Source organism: Salvelinus fontinalis, chromosome 15 (assembly GCF_029448725.1).
Source record: "Salvelinus fontinalis isolate EN_2023a chromosome 15, ASM2944872v1, whole genome shotgun sequence".
Lineage (NCBI taxonomy): Eukaryota > Metazoa > Chordata > Actinopteri > Salmoniformes > Salmonidae > Salvelinus > Salvelinus fontinalis.
The window spans coordinates 20,054,306-20,069,264 of NC_074679.1; the positions used below are offsets into that span (position 1 = coordinate 20,054,306).

At 43.1% G+C, this 14,959-nt stretch overlaps 1 protein-coding gene across 4 annotated transcripts in view; it reads right to left on the minus strand.

Annotated features, from left to right (window-relative positions):
- Nucleotides 1–3,019: 3,019 nt before the first annotated feature.
- LOC129811517 (protein GREB1-like) overlaps nt 3,020–14,959 on the minus strand; it is a 90,825-nt gene continuing 78,885 nt past the window's right edge. For 3 of the 4 annotated variants that reach the window (XM_055862891.1, XM_055862889.1, XM_055862888.1), the window contains 15 exons: nt 14,828–14,959; nt 13,568–13,683; nt 13,272–13,486; nt 12,009–12,369; nt 11,746–11,905; nt 11,412–11,514; nt 10,919–11,074; nt 10,529–10,665; nt 6,461–6,622; nt 5,760–5,964; nt 5,417–5,579; nt 5,049–5,291; nt 4,690–4,825; nt 4,206–4,400; nt 3,020–4,025 (listed from right to left, as the gene is read on the minus strand). The exon at nt 14,828–14,959 is cut by the window's right edge and continues 223 nt beyond it. In XM_055862891.1, the coding sequence (XP_055718866.1) occupies nt 3,639–4,025; nt 4,206–4,400; nt 4,690–4,825; nt 5,049–5,291; nt 5,417–5,579; nt 5,760–5,964; nt 6,461–6,622; nt 10,529–10,665; nt 10,919–11,074; nt 11,412–11,514; nt 11,746–11,905; nt 12,009–12,369; nt 13,272–13,486; nt 13,568–13,683; nt 14,828–14,959 (2,871 nt within the window). In that variant the 3' untranslated portion in view covers nt 3,020–3,638. The remainder of the gene's footprint in view (nt 4,026–4,205; nt 4,401–4,689; nt 4,826–5,048; nt 5,292–5,416; nt 5,580–5,759; nt 5,965–6,460; nt 6,623–10,528; nt 10,666–10,918; nt 11,075–11,411; nt 11,515–11,745; nt 11,906–12,008; nt 12,370–13,271; nt 13,487–13,567; nt 13,684–14,827) is intronic. The other variant, XM_055862890.1, reaches the window with a different exon arrangement.

The following is a 14,959-nucleotide window of genomic DNA, read 5'->3' on the forward strand; positions in this document are numbered from 1 at the left end:
CACAGCCCTCTGAAACAGAGAGCTGCGGGGGTACTGCCTTAATCGACATCGTCCACGTCATCGGCGCCCATATCTGGCCAAGGAAGCCTTTTGAGTGCACAGTGCAATTTGAAATGTTCCAACAGACCACCCCCCTCCTCCCTCATCCCACTCTCTCCCTCTCTCTCTGCCTCTCCCTCGCTTTCTCAGAATCACATAGTCTCAACTGCCGCCACTGGCTGTCTACAGACGGATATTCAGCAACAGAACAATCTGTCTAGACTCAGGTTATAGTAGTAGTCTATCTCAGATAGTGACATACTCAGAGAGAGTATGGTTGGTAAAGAACTGTATTAGTTCATTATATGACCGTCTGTCTGTCCATGATATGATAGAGAGAGATGAGAGAGAGAAAAACAGAGAGAGAGTTAGTGACTGAAGACAGACAGAGGCAGACATACACAGACAGGCAGACAGATACAGACGGACAGACAGACAGACAAGCAGGCGGACAGACAGACAGGCCACCGTACCCAGGACCAGTTGGGACTGGCGTTGTTGCAGAATTTTTCCAGATGTTCCTCTGGGGTCATGATTCCATGACACGGCTTGATCCCCACTCAGGTATACGATCCAAAAGGTGTGTTTCTGTGTTAAAAACCGGGTGATCCGACTGAAGTGTATTTTAGATACTTGGTGATCCGACAGACAGGTGTGTTCAGACGTTAGTTAAATGACGGTTAAATAAAAAAATAAAAAACAGTTGAAGCACGTAGTGATCCCAGCGATTCTGTGTAAGACTGTAATACTCTGTTCGTTCTCACTTGTCAAACTGTCTATATAGTGTTTCTGGAGATGTTGTGGGACTCATTTTACCCAGCGTGTTCTGAGAACCGCGTTCCAAAGCTAAACGTTAGAGGACCCACCAGATCTTATCCCAGCTCCTTTAAAAGGCTAGGACAGCACACACACACACACACACACACACACACACACACACACACACACACACACACACACACACACACACACACACACACACACACACACACACACACACACACACACACACACACACACACACACACACACACACACACACACACACACACACACACACACACACACACACACACACACACACACACACACACACACACACACACACACAGGCCCGTCATGAGTGAGACATCTATTGGGGCAGTAACTCCTGGAACTGGTTTGCTACCTGACTCTCAGCTCTCTCAGTGACATCATCAGAGCCACTTGGGAGAGAGACCCGGTCCCCTAAGTTCTGCCCTCTGCTCTACACCCCCTCCTATATCCTACAAGCTCTCACAGTCTCACGCCACAATTAGATGCTAATCCATGTTTCTCAAATGTCAATCGTTTAGGGTTAAGTTTAGGTATTAACTCTGTAATACTAAGGTTAGGCATAAACTAAGAATGGTTAAGGTAAGGGTTAAGGTTTGGGATCAGCTTACAATAAAAATCTAAGAACGTACTTTCTATCGCTGGATTTGAACATGCAACTTTTTGCACCAGAGGCAGATGTTTAAATCTGAAACCTACTTGAAGGTAACAGCGATAACTGTTGCCACTATTGGCCAGTTTCCATGTCATCTCCCAACATCTTCTGGCTTGGATGGACGTCTAATACGATCTTGTATCACAGGTGACCTGGCTGCTCAAAGCCTGCTCTATACCCTCTGGATCAAAGGCTGCTACTCCTGCTGTACCATAGCGAAGAACGTGTTGGGAGTCAGGACGAGACAGACAGGCAGGCAGAGTTTCTCAGCACGTCAAAATCATGAATCAATTGGCATCATTTTTATGAATATATATATATATATGTACAAAAATATATAAATTGAAAAAAGGTCAAACGAAACACAGCTAATTTCCAGTCTTTCCAACTTCAGTTTGAAGAGATTGTATTACTGTAGTTGTCTTGTTGGCTAGCTCCTATGAGCAACAGTGTCCACACCTGAGTTAAGTTTTTCCAAGGGGGCAGACAGGGACATCTATGGCCATTCAATTGAGCTGTGTATCCTGGGTTGGAGGGACATGTTGAGCTGACCAGGAGATCGAATTAGAATATTGAAACAATGTTGCAAATGTCGGAGAGACAGACAAGGTTTCTACAAATCTCTGGTGTTGAAAACTAAATGTTAATCTAAAAGAAATGTGAGATAATGTCTATATGCTTTTTGTACTGAAAATAAAGTTCATAATTTGCTTGGCTGGGTTGATGAGACAATGGATTGCGCAGTCAGATGGAACAGAGTAAAAAGCCATTTTAAAGTCATAGATGTAGCCAGTGGCAATTTGTGGAATAGACACCGGCTGGAATGCGGTTTTAACCTATCAGCATTCAGGATTAGACCCACCCGTTGTATAATACTGTATAACTACAGTCGACCACAAGACTCTTACATAATGACAGGTTCTCTTAGTGATTCGCTAAGAGGAAAACTTAGGTGTAAGGTAACACTGTTAGGTGTCAGTAAGGCACATTTCAATTGGACTTGATTTATTGTTCTCATCTGTCCTCAACTTGAGCCCAGTGGCAATAGCTTCCATTGACTGTCAGTTTAAATGTCTAGTGTGTGCTGCCCTCTGCTGGCCACAGATAGTGTCGAGTCTCCTATGTGTCGCAAAAAGAATACGAAGGGGGGAATAAAGAGGGAGACACCACCCCCTAGTGGTGGGAAACGAGAGTTGCAGTGAGAGATGTGTGAAGTGCAGTGAGTCAATGTTAATAGCAGGGTTTTATGACTCCAGCACCTGGACAGAAAATGGGTGCATAGGCTTTTGTTCCAGCTCTGCATCAACTATTCCTGGTCCAGAATACAGCCTGTATTTAGTTGATTATTTGAAACAGGTGTGTTAGTGCTGGGCTGGAATGAAAGCCTGCACTCCGAGTGGCTCTCTAAGACCTGATGGTAAAAAACATAATTCAGAAGAGCACCAACCTGGACGGATGTACAACATAACCAACAGCAGATACTGTAAAATAGATCGAGACTGTTTTCAGAATATGTACATTTATACATTGTAAAACATACAGTACACAGGCCATTGTGTCTATAGAACATGACAACATCAATTCAAGTTTCTCAACATATTGATAATCAAGAGACCACAAACACGGAGCGTCAGAAATGAGAGCCACATACACATAAGAGTCCTCACGTAACACCTCTTAAAGAACACTGGTGTGAAATCACTACAGAGAACATCTTCTTTTACATAGATAAGTACTTTTTACATGACACAAAACTGTCAAAATATATGCAAAATATTTAATCATTGTATATCACAAAAAAATATCTTAAAAAAAACGATACCTCATTAACGACAATAAGAATGGTGGCATGCACTGTGGAATGATGACGTGTAACAAATCCCAACAGAGAGGTGGAGGGCTGATTGGAGTATTGTAGTATTGTAGTAAATACCACAGCAATGCTACAGTAAACAGAGCCATACCAGTCGCAGACTCATAGCTATATTCACTAGCAGCTACTCTCTGCATGGGTTATTGGCTTGATCCACCAGAAGAGTACAGACAGTTTTTGGCTTTCTGTTTTGAACCTACAGCAGGGTTCAAGATGAGGGGTACGGGTTGAGATTCATGGGTTTATGAGTAGGGGGGTTCATATATGTTTCCCTGTGAGGAAGAAGAGGGGCCGGTCCTCTTTAGCGTTGGCTGTCTGGAACTCGTCACTCAGCCGGAACCTCCACTCGTCCTCGAGCTCCAGCCTCACCACTGTCTGTCTCAGAGAGCTACGGTCAGCACATATCACACACAGAACCGCCCCTGTAGGAGGGAACAGAGAATACCGTTGAAGAAGTGATGACTTCTCTGTGTGTAGTCTGCCTGCATGGGTCTGTGTACGTTTACCTTTGAGGAAGTGAAAGTTCTTTAGGAATCCTGGCGTGACGAAGGAATCCCAGAAGCAGAGCAGCAGGCCGCTGAACAGCAGCCCTGTAGTACAGATGTTGATGGAGCGAGGTTTGGAACTCACAAAACACACCGTCACCTGGAGAGAGAGAGAGAGTGGGGGGGGGGGGGGGGGGGGGGGAGGAAAGGATAGAGGGGAGGAAAGAGAAATGGAGGGAAAGAGAGATGCCCCAATGACTGATCTGACATCAAAACAATCACATATGTATTTGTGTGTGTGTGTGTGTGTGTGTGTGTGTGTGTGTGTGTGTGTGTGTACCTCCGGCCCCAGGTTAAGGTAGCAGTCTACAGACAGTATGGGGTGTGTGTAGTTGCATGTGCTAAGGGGGAACAGGCTAGAGTGTTGCAGGTATTTCTCCAGCAGTAGCTGTGCAGGCGTGGCCAGGAACGGATGCTTGCTGTCCGGGGCACAGATATACTGAGACGGCTGGACCGAGGTGGGGACGTCAGTCACCTGAAACCACACATTATATCAAAATTACAATGGTCCTAGCATGAACGTTACAACAACATTACAACTGAGACATCACATTACAGAGGGATATGAATCGATCCCTGCGGAACACCACATTTGATTTGAAGAAGATGTTGTGTGTGTATGTGTGTGTGTGTGTGTGTGTGTGTGTGTGTGTGTGTGTGTGTGTGTGTGTGTGTGTGTGTGTGTGTGTGTGTGTGTGTGTTGTGTGTGTGTGGGTGTGTGTGTGTGTGTGTGTGGTTGTGTGTGGGTGTGTGTAAGACTGTACCTTGTTCTTGATGATGAAGGTGTGGTATCCTCCAATAGAGATCTGTTTCCTCATTACACTGAAGTTGTTGAAACGACAGATGAGCAGACCAGCACTGTGGACTCGCAGGGTGAAGTCCACATCATCACACGTAAACCTGAGGAGGAAGAGGAGGAGAGGGGGAAGAGAGGAAGAGAGGAGAGAGGGAGAAGAAGAGCGAAGGGAAAGAGAAGAGGCAGAGAGAAAGAGTGAGGGATGGTTCACATAGAAACCATGTCAACCTGCCACCACACTCTTCTTCCAAAACAAATGACTTGGTGAAATGACTGGTTGTACAGGACTATTCTAGCATATTATTCAATTCTATTCTACTGTCCCACCTGTTCTGGTTGAACTGGATGCCCTGGGTCAGGTCCACGTTTAGAAGCAGGAAGTCGTGGAGGTGTCCTCTGGAGAAAGGCTCTCTGTGACAAGCTCCTCCCCCTGACCCCTGACCCTGACCTGGGGAGTGACTGCTCCACTTCCTGATCCCACAGAGGCCAAACTGTGTGAGGTCAGGACACGCCTCCATGTGCTGCAGCAGCTGCTTCAGAGACACACTCCTCTCTACAGGGCCTGAGGTACTGGAAGAAAGAAAGAGAGGATTACAGAGCTTAGCAAGGACAACAACGAATTGTGTTGTTGTGTGTGTAGCTGAGAATCATTCCTTGTCGTGTGTGTTTGTGTGTGTGTGAGTGTGACTGTATACCTGTGTGAGTCCAGTTCCACAGCGTTCCACATGACGCAGGAGTCGTCAGAGAGGATGATGAAGGGCCAGACGTCGACTGGCGGCCCTCCTCCCTCCACCCTGCGGCTGCGTTCCAGCTCCAGGTTGTTATAGGACAGCTCCTTGATCAGGAAGTGGGCCGCACCTGGGGGAGGGGACAGGGGTCAGAGAGGGAGACATTGTCTCTGTATCTCATAATGTATGTTAGTTTGTTTGTTTGTGTGGGGGGAGAGGGTGAGAGATAGATGAAGGGAGAGGGAGTGAGAGTGAGAGAATGAGTGAGTTATTGAGAAAGAGAGTGGAGCTGGAGGTGGTTATAGCGTACCGAGCCCGGCTCCATTGAAGATGGTGGGCAGCACCAGCATAATGTGGTTGGGCCAGTACTTCTTATAGACAGCCATCTCATACTCCTTGATGACCAGGATGTGGAGGTGGGCCGCCCCATCCATGGCGTGGTACAGGTTGAACAGGCCATGCTCATGACGACCTGTTGTTGGGGTGAAGATGGGACTCTTGATACAGTCTGGGTTCTGATAGGGAAACGAGAAACATATACACGTTTAAGTGGGTTCCGCAAAGATTTGATCTTCTCAGGGTTTCTATACTATGTATTATGTTGACTGTATATGTTAGTGGAGGTTTCAGATGTGGAAGTATTATAGGAAAGAAAGAAAGAAATAAAGAAATTAATAAAGAGTAGGAGAGGAAAAATAGGCTCTTGGGAGCTCCCTGGTGGTGAGATTATGCAGTGCATCCTCACTTCACTGATTGTGGGTTTGAGGAAGGGGTTAGTAGTGTACTGCTATGGTTCGATTCTCTACTCTTCCCCTTGACATGTGTACCTGCTCAATCCCCCTAGCAGATTTAAAGGCACTGGATTGCTGTAATGAGTTAGCACCCTATTTCTTAAACCAATCCATTTATTTCACATCCATAAAGGGGAGTGAATGAGTGCACACCTCAGGAAGAAGGGTAGAGAATGGGTATTATGGTTAGTATTAAGGGTAAGGGGCTTAGTTAGATTACCCAATCGGAGGCGAGGGGCAGTCTCATGCTCTCTAGTTGGCCTCCTGGTTGGCTGAAGCTGAAGTGGTGTTGTTTAGACTTGGGGATGATGAAGTAGAGCTGGATCTCCTCCCCCAGCAGAAGGTGGGAGAAGGTGAAGGCATGCAGGGTCGACTCATACATCTACACATATACAATACACAAATAGAATACATTATCATACATCTACACATATACAATACACAAATAGAATACATTATCATACATCTACACATATACAATACACAAAGAAAATACATTATCATACATCTACACATATACAATACACAAAGAACATACATTATCATACATCTACACAAATAAAACATCATTATACATCTACACATGTAGAATAAACATATATAACACATTATCATACATATACACATATAGAATACATGATCATGCATCTACACATATAAATTCATGATTGTACATTTACACATATAGAATACATTATCATACATCTACACAAATAAAATACATGATCATATATTTAGACATATAGAATACATTATTATGGATCTACACATATAGAATACATTATTATACATATACACATATAGAATACATTATCATACATCTACACAAATAAAATACATTATCATATATTTAGACATATAGAATACATTATTATACATCTAGACATATAGAATACATTATTATACATCTACACACATAGAATACATTATTATGCATCTACACATATATAATACATTATTATGCATCTACACATATATAATACATTATTATACATCTAGACATATAGAATACATTATTATACATCTACACATATATAATACATTATTATACATACGTTTCTTAATTAAATGTTCACTCCCTGTACTTGCTTCTCTTCTCCAAGCGTCTGTCCTTACACATATAGAATACATTATTATACATCTACACATAGAGAATATATTACCTTACATCTACACATGTAGCATACATGATCATACATCTACACATATAAATTCATGATTGTACATGTACACATATAGAATACATTATCATACATCTACACATATAGAATACATTATCATACATCTACACATATAGAATACACATATAGAATACATTATCATACATCTACACATATAGAATACACATATAGAATACATTATTATACATCTACACATATAGAATACATTATTATACATCTACACATATATAATATATTATGATACATCCACACATATAGAATAAGCTATCATACATCTACACATATAGAATAAACATATATAATACAGATTTCCTACATCTACACATATAAAATACAGATATAGAATACATTATCATACATACAGTTGAAGTCGGAAGTTTACATACACCTTAGCCAAATACATTTAAACTCAGTTTTTCACAATTCCTGTCACGACTTCTGCCGAAGTCGTTGCCTCTCCTTGTTCGGGCGGTGTTCGGCGGTCGACGTCACCGGTCTTCTAGCCATCATCGATCCATTTTTAATTTTCCATTGGTTTTGTCTTGTCTTTCCACACACCTGTTTTCAATCCCATCCATTACCTATTGTGTATTTAACCCTCTGTTTCCCCTCATGTCGTTGTCAGAGATTGTTCTTTGTCAAGTGTTGTGTTTATGTGTATAGGTGTGCGACGGGTCATCGTACCCATATTTGTTTTATGTTTCCTATGAGTGTTATGGAGCAGATTACTGGGACTATAATTAAAAAACTCCATTCTACACTCTATTTGACTCTCCTGCGCCTGACTTCCCTGCCACTTATACACGCCACTGTGACAATTCCTGACATTTAATCCTAGTAAAAATTCCATGTCTTAGGTCAGTTAGGCTCACCACTTTATTTTAAGAATGTGAAATGTCAGAATAATAGTAGAGAGAATTATTTATTTCAGATTTTATTTATTTCATCACATTCCCAGTGGGTCAGAAGTTTACATACACTCAAATAGTATTTGGTAGCATTGCCTTTAAATTGTTTAATTTGGGTCAAATGTTTCCCACAATAAGTTGGGTGAATTTTGGCCCATTCCCCCTGACAGAGCTGGTGTAACTGAGTCAGGTTTGTAGGCCTCCTTGCTTGCACACGCTTTTTCAGTTCTGCCCACAAATTTTCTATGGGATTGAGGTCAGGGCGTTACCTGGACTTTGTTGTCCTCAAGCCATTCTTCCACAACTTTGGAGGTATGTTTTGGGTCATTGTCCATTTGGAAGACACATTTGCGACCAAGCTGTTTCATCAGACCAGAGGACATTTCTCCAAAAAGTACGATCTTTGTCCCCACGTGCAGTTGCAAACTGTAGTCTGACTTTTTTTATGGTGGTTTTTGAGCAGTGGCTTCTTCCTTGCTGAGCGGCCTTTCAGGTTATGTCGATATAGGACTTGTTTTACTGTGGATATAGATACTTTTGTACCTGTTTCCTCCAGCATCTTCACAAGGTGCTTTGCTGTTGTTCTGGGATTGATTTGCACTTTTCGCACCAAAGTACGTTCATCTCTAGGAGACAGAACGCGTCTCCTTCCTGAGCGGTATGACGGCTGCGTGGTCCCATGGTGTTTATACTTGCGTACTATTGTTTGTACAGATGAATGTGGTACCTTCAGGCATTTGGAAATTGCTCCCAAGGATGAACAAGACTTGTGGAGGTCTACAAATTCTTGGCTGATTTCTTTGAAGGTAGGCCTTGAAATACATCCCCAGGTACACCTCCAATTGACTCAAAACAGCATGGAAAATTCCAGAAAATGATGTCATGGCTTTAGAAGCTTTTGATAGCCTATCATCATTTAAGGCACAGTCAACTTAGTGTATGTAAACTTCTGACCCACTGGAATTGTGATACAGTGAATTATACATCAAATAATATGTCTATAAACAATTGTTGGAAAAATTACTTGTGTCATGCACAAAGTAGATGTCCTAATCAACTTGCCAAAACTATAGTTTGTTAACAAGAAATGTGTGGAGTGGTTGAAAAACGAGTTTGAATGACTCCAACCTAAGTGTATGTAAACCTCCAACTTCAACTGTATGCACATATAGAATACATTATCATACATCTACACATATATAATATATAGAATAGATATACATCTACACATCTACAATGCATTCAGAATCTATTCAGAATGTATTGGCTTTTCCCACATTTTCTTACATTACAGCCTTATTCTAAAATTGATTTTTTCCTCATAAATCTACACACAACACCCCATAATGACAAGGCAAAAACAGGTTTAGACATGTTGTTTTCCCCTCATCAATCTACATACAACACCCCATAATGACAAGGCAAAAAGAGGTTTAGACATTTTGCAAATGTGTAAAAAATTAAAAACAGAAACATCTCAAGGATGATCAATGGAAACAGGATGCACCTGAGCTCAATTTAGAGTCTTATAGCAAAGGGTCTGAATTCTTATGTAAATAAGGTATGTTTGTTTTTAAATTGTAATACATTTGCAAAAATATCTACACCTGTTTTTGCCTTGTCATTATGGGGTATTGCTTGTAGATTGCATCAATTCTGTTGAAATGTGGAAATATTTGATTTTTTTTTAAATCAATTGACAAAATGTGGAAAAAGTCAAGGGGTTTGAATACTTTGGAAAGCACTGTATGTTTATATTTATAAATAATAATATATTTATAATACATGATCATGTATCTACAGATATAGAATACCTGATCATGTATCTACAGATATAGAATACATGATCATGTCCCAGACAGATACAACATAACAACATATTAAAGACCAACTAAGCACTGATTAGTACAGCTGATAATTAACAGTGTGTGTGTGTGTTTGAGACCATGTGTGTGTTTGTGACCGTGTGTGTGTTTGAGACTGTGTGTGTGTGTTTGAGACTGTGTGTGTGTGTGTGTGTTTGAGACCATGTGTGTGTTTGTGACCGTGTGTGTGTTTGAGACTGTGTGTGTGTGTTTGAGACTGTGTGTGTGTGTGTGTGTGTGTTTGAGACCATGTGTGTGTTTGTGACCGTGTGTGTGTTTGAGACTGTGTGTGTGTGTGTTTGAGACTGTGTGTGTGTGTGTGTTCTCTGCTCACCTGGTATCCGGGGTTGAAAGCCATGTACTGGTGACACTGTTCACAGTGGTGGTAGGTGTTGTAGGCTGCGTATTTAGACAGTTTGATTCTGGCCGTACGCCTCCGCAGATACACGTCCTCCTGACGTCTGGGGATTCCTGGGAGGAGAGCAGGGGCTGGGCGTTAGTCGACCAGGAGAACACCAGTCAACAACCATGAAATAACCATAGAGCATCTGAGAACCAGAACCACATACTGTACACAGCTACAGAGTTTAGCCAATCATTGGTTATCTAGTTCGTTTTTTCTACAATAGTAGAACAAGAGACCAGGAGGTCCAACACAATGATCTAGTAAGACTGCCTATGATAATGTTATGGTCCTAGAGAGACGTCCCGCTCAATGTCCAACCATCAGTGTTGGGGTAGTAGTCAGGGCAGTAAACAGTGCTGATGTCTTCATATTTGGGGTGGTGGACGGTGTAGTCAAACGGCATGCCCCTCAGTGTGTCTGTGACTGGCCAGGAGGCACAGGTTGGCCGGTACTGGACACGCTCCAGCTGACCACCTATACAACACAGATACGTATATATTCATAACACATTCATAACAGCTAATAGCGCCTTAAAACAACCTTATGTAGGGTTATCAGAGTCCACATTTGCACAGCTGTTTTCTCGGATCTTGGACCGTTGGCTATGATAGTTTTGAAGTGTCAGCACGGCCCAGATGATGTATCTATCTGTCATCACATTCAGTTGAATGGAAGGTGCTCACAATGAGCCACAGGACGTTTAAGACTCTGCACCCTTCACTGCTCTAATATACAATATCACAGAGGTGTAAAACACAATTCAGAGACCCACAGCCACAGTGGTTATGGGAGTGTTGTCATGGTAACTCACTGAAGTTGATATCTTCCTCATCATAGATGTCCACCTCCATCAGTCTGATCAGCATACGAGACAGGATGCCCAAAAACTGGAGGTACGCCCCTGTCTTCCCCACCTGAACAGTTTACAGGAGTCAGTATGGTGTGTGTTTGTTTTGGTGTGTGTGTGTAAGGCTATGTATGTATGTGTATGTGTGTGTGTTTCCACTGAGCAGCAGTCTGCATGTGTGTATGTCTGTGTATACCTGTGGGGGTCCACTGAGCAGCAGTCTGCATGTGTGTATGTCTGTGTATACCTGTGGGGGTCCACTGAGCAGTAGTCTGCATGTGTGTATGTCTGTGTATACCTGTGGTGGTCCACTGAGCAGCAGTCTGCGGGGATGGAAGTTGTCTGTGCGCCCCTTTGCAGGGCGGTTGCTGCTGTCCATGTGGTGAGGCCGTGGGATGGTCCACTGGCGGTAATACAGAGACTGTTCTGTACACGTCATCATCTTACTTAGCAGAGGTCTGACACAGGGGAAGGGAAAGCTTCATTAGAAACATTGATATACAGCATCATCTTACTCAACTGTGTGTGTGTGTGTGTGTGTGTGTGTGTGACTTTTCCTACCTGAAGGAGCTGGCCCAGGTCACAGACCGGTGTGGTAAGAAGGAGGTGCAGCGAGGCAGCCCGCTCCCGTCGCATGCCTTGATGATGTCATAGAGTCCCCGGGGCAGCAGCAGGGAAGGGGGGCGGCTCACCCCTCGTGCCCAGGAGCAGCCCTGAAGGAGAGAGGAGGAATCCAAGGAAGTGGACTTGGAGGGCCGACGCTGGGTGTTAGGGGGGCGGTGAGGGGCTGGGGGGGTGGTGTGGGGATGGAGGGGGTCCGCAGCAATGCTGTCGGGGAAGGTTCGGGGGGGCTGGAGAACTGAGGGAGGGTGAGGGACAGAGGGAGCGGTGTGACCAAGGCCAGGGAGGTCAGATTTCAGAGCTAGAAGGAAGAGAAGAGGAAGAGGGTTAGAGAAGAACAAAGAGGTGAGTTATACTGTTGATATAGAGAAGAACACAGGTGAGTTATACTGTTGATATAGAGAAGAACACAGGTGAGTTATACTGTTGATATAGAGAAGAACAAAGAGGTGAGTTATACTGTTGATATAGAGAAGAACACAGGTGTTATACTGTTGATATAGAGAAGAACAAAGAGGTGAGTTATACTGTTGATATAGAGAAGAACAAAGAGGTGAGTTATACTGTTGATATAGAGAAGAACAAAGAGGTGAGTTATACTGTTGATATAGAGAAGAACAAAGAGGTGAGTTATACTGTTGATATAGAGAAGAACAAAGAGGTGAGTTATACTGTTGATATAGAGAAGAACAAAGAGGTGAGTTATACTGTTGATATAGAGAAGAACACAGGTGAGTTATACTGTTGATATAGAGAAGAACAAAGAGGTGAGTTATACTGTTGATATAGAGAAGAACAAAGAGGTGAGTTATTCTGTTGATATAGAGAAGAACACAGGTGAGTTATACTGTTGATATAGAGAAGAACAAAGAGGTGAGTTATACTGTTGATATAGAGAAGAACACAGGTGAGTTATACTGTTGATATAGAGAAGAACAAAGAGGTGAGTTATACTGTTGATATAGAGAAGAACAAAGAGGTGAGTTATACTGTTGATATAGAGAAGAACAAAGAGGTGAGTTATACTGTTGATATAGAGAAGAACACAGGTGAGTTATACTGTTTATATAGAGAAGAACACAGGTGAGTTATACTGTTGATATATAAACAGTCAAATGTGTTGTTAAGTGTTAGAAACACCTGATATTGTCTCATTTAATTGCTAGAATTTAGTTGTATTTCATTTAACTGAACATCTCTCACTGTTCTCTCCCCCCTCCTCCTCGTTGTCGGTGCTGTTGAGTTTGTCTGAGTCGCTCTCTGATAGGTCACTGCCCAGGCCGGGGGCGTGGCCGTGGGATTGTGACCCCTGGGACTCCACCCTCACCAGGTAGGCCGCCAATCCTAGCTCCTGCTCCAATGCCGTGCGCTGCAGGTAGGAGGAGCTTATCACACGCAGATCACAGTACTTCAGTGATCTGGTCGGAGGAGAGAGAAAATACATCAATCAACCAGTCCAATGTGTGCGAATGTGTATGCTTGCGTGCGTGCGTGTGTACCTGGGTAGGGACTCTCCCAGGGGGTCTGCCCCAGAGAGGATGAGGATGCAGGGCAGGGCCTCTAGCTCCAGGTAGGTACGAGGAACCCAGTCTGTCTCCTGGATCTTCAGCCATGTCTGGACACACACACACACACACACACACACACACACACACACACACACACACACACACACACACACACACACACACACACACACACACACACACACACACACACACACACACACACACACACACACACACACACACACACACACAGGCATTTACCATGTACTAGGACAGTAATAGATCGGATAAGGTTACAGTATATGTCGCCTGCCCTACTTTGAGATTCTTTTACAATGCTGTCCACTAAGGAACCTACTGCAGCTAACTGTCATGTGGGGTAACAACCCTAAGCTAGAACCTTACCCCTGTTCATGTGATCTAAAAGGCAAAACTTATCCGAAATCAGCACTCCTACTCTGAGACGCTTTAAACACACACTACCATTCAAAAGTTTGGGGTCACTTAGAAATGTTCTTGCTTTTGAAAGAAAAGCAAATTTTTTGGCCATTAAAATAACATCAAATTGTTCAGAAATACAGTGACATTGTTAATGTTGTAAATGACTATTGTAGCTGGAAACGGCTGATTTTCTGTGGAATATCTACATAGGCGTACAGAGGCCCATTATCAGCAACCATCACTCCTGTGTTCCAATGGCACGTTGTGTTAGCTAATCCAAGTTTATCATTTTAAAATGCTAATTGATCATTAGAAAACCCTTTTGCAATTATGTTAGCACAGCTGAAAACTGTTGTTCTGATTAAATAAGCAATAAAACTGGCCTTCCTTAGACTAGTTGAGTATCTGGAGCATCAACATTTGTGGGTTTCGATTACAGGCTCAAAATGGCCAGAAACAAATAACTTTCTTCTGAAACTCATCAGTCTATTCTTGTTCTGAGAAATGGAGGCTATTCCATGCGAGAAATTGCCAAGAAACGAAACATCTCGTACAACGCTGTGTACTACTCCCTTCGCAGAACAGCGCAGACTGGCTCTAACCAGAATAGAAAGAGGAGTGGGAGGCCCCGGTGCACAACTGAGCAAGAGGACAAGTACATTAGAGTGTCTAGTTTGAGAAACAGACGCCTCACAAGTCCTCAACTGGCAGCTTCTTTAAATAATACCTGAAAAACACCAGTCTCAACGTCAACAGTGAAGAGGCGACTCCGGAATGCTGGCCTTCAGTTCTCCTGTTGTTTAACCTTACCTTGATGCGCTCAGTGAAGCTCTGTCCTATGCTGAGGGTTTGGCTGGGGTTTCCCAGGATGATCTCAAAGCGCTCCCCCAGCCCCAGTCTCTGTCTGATCCGCACCAGCCGTTGGTGGGCCCACCTTGCCAG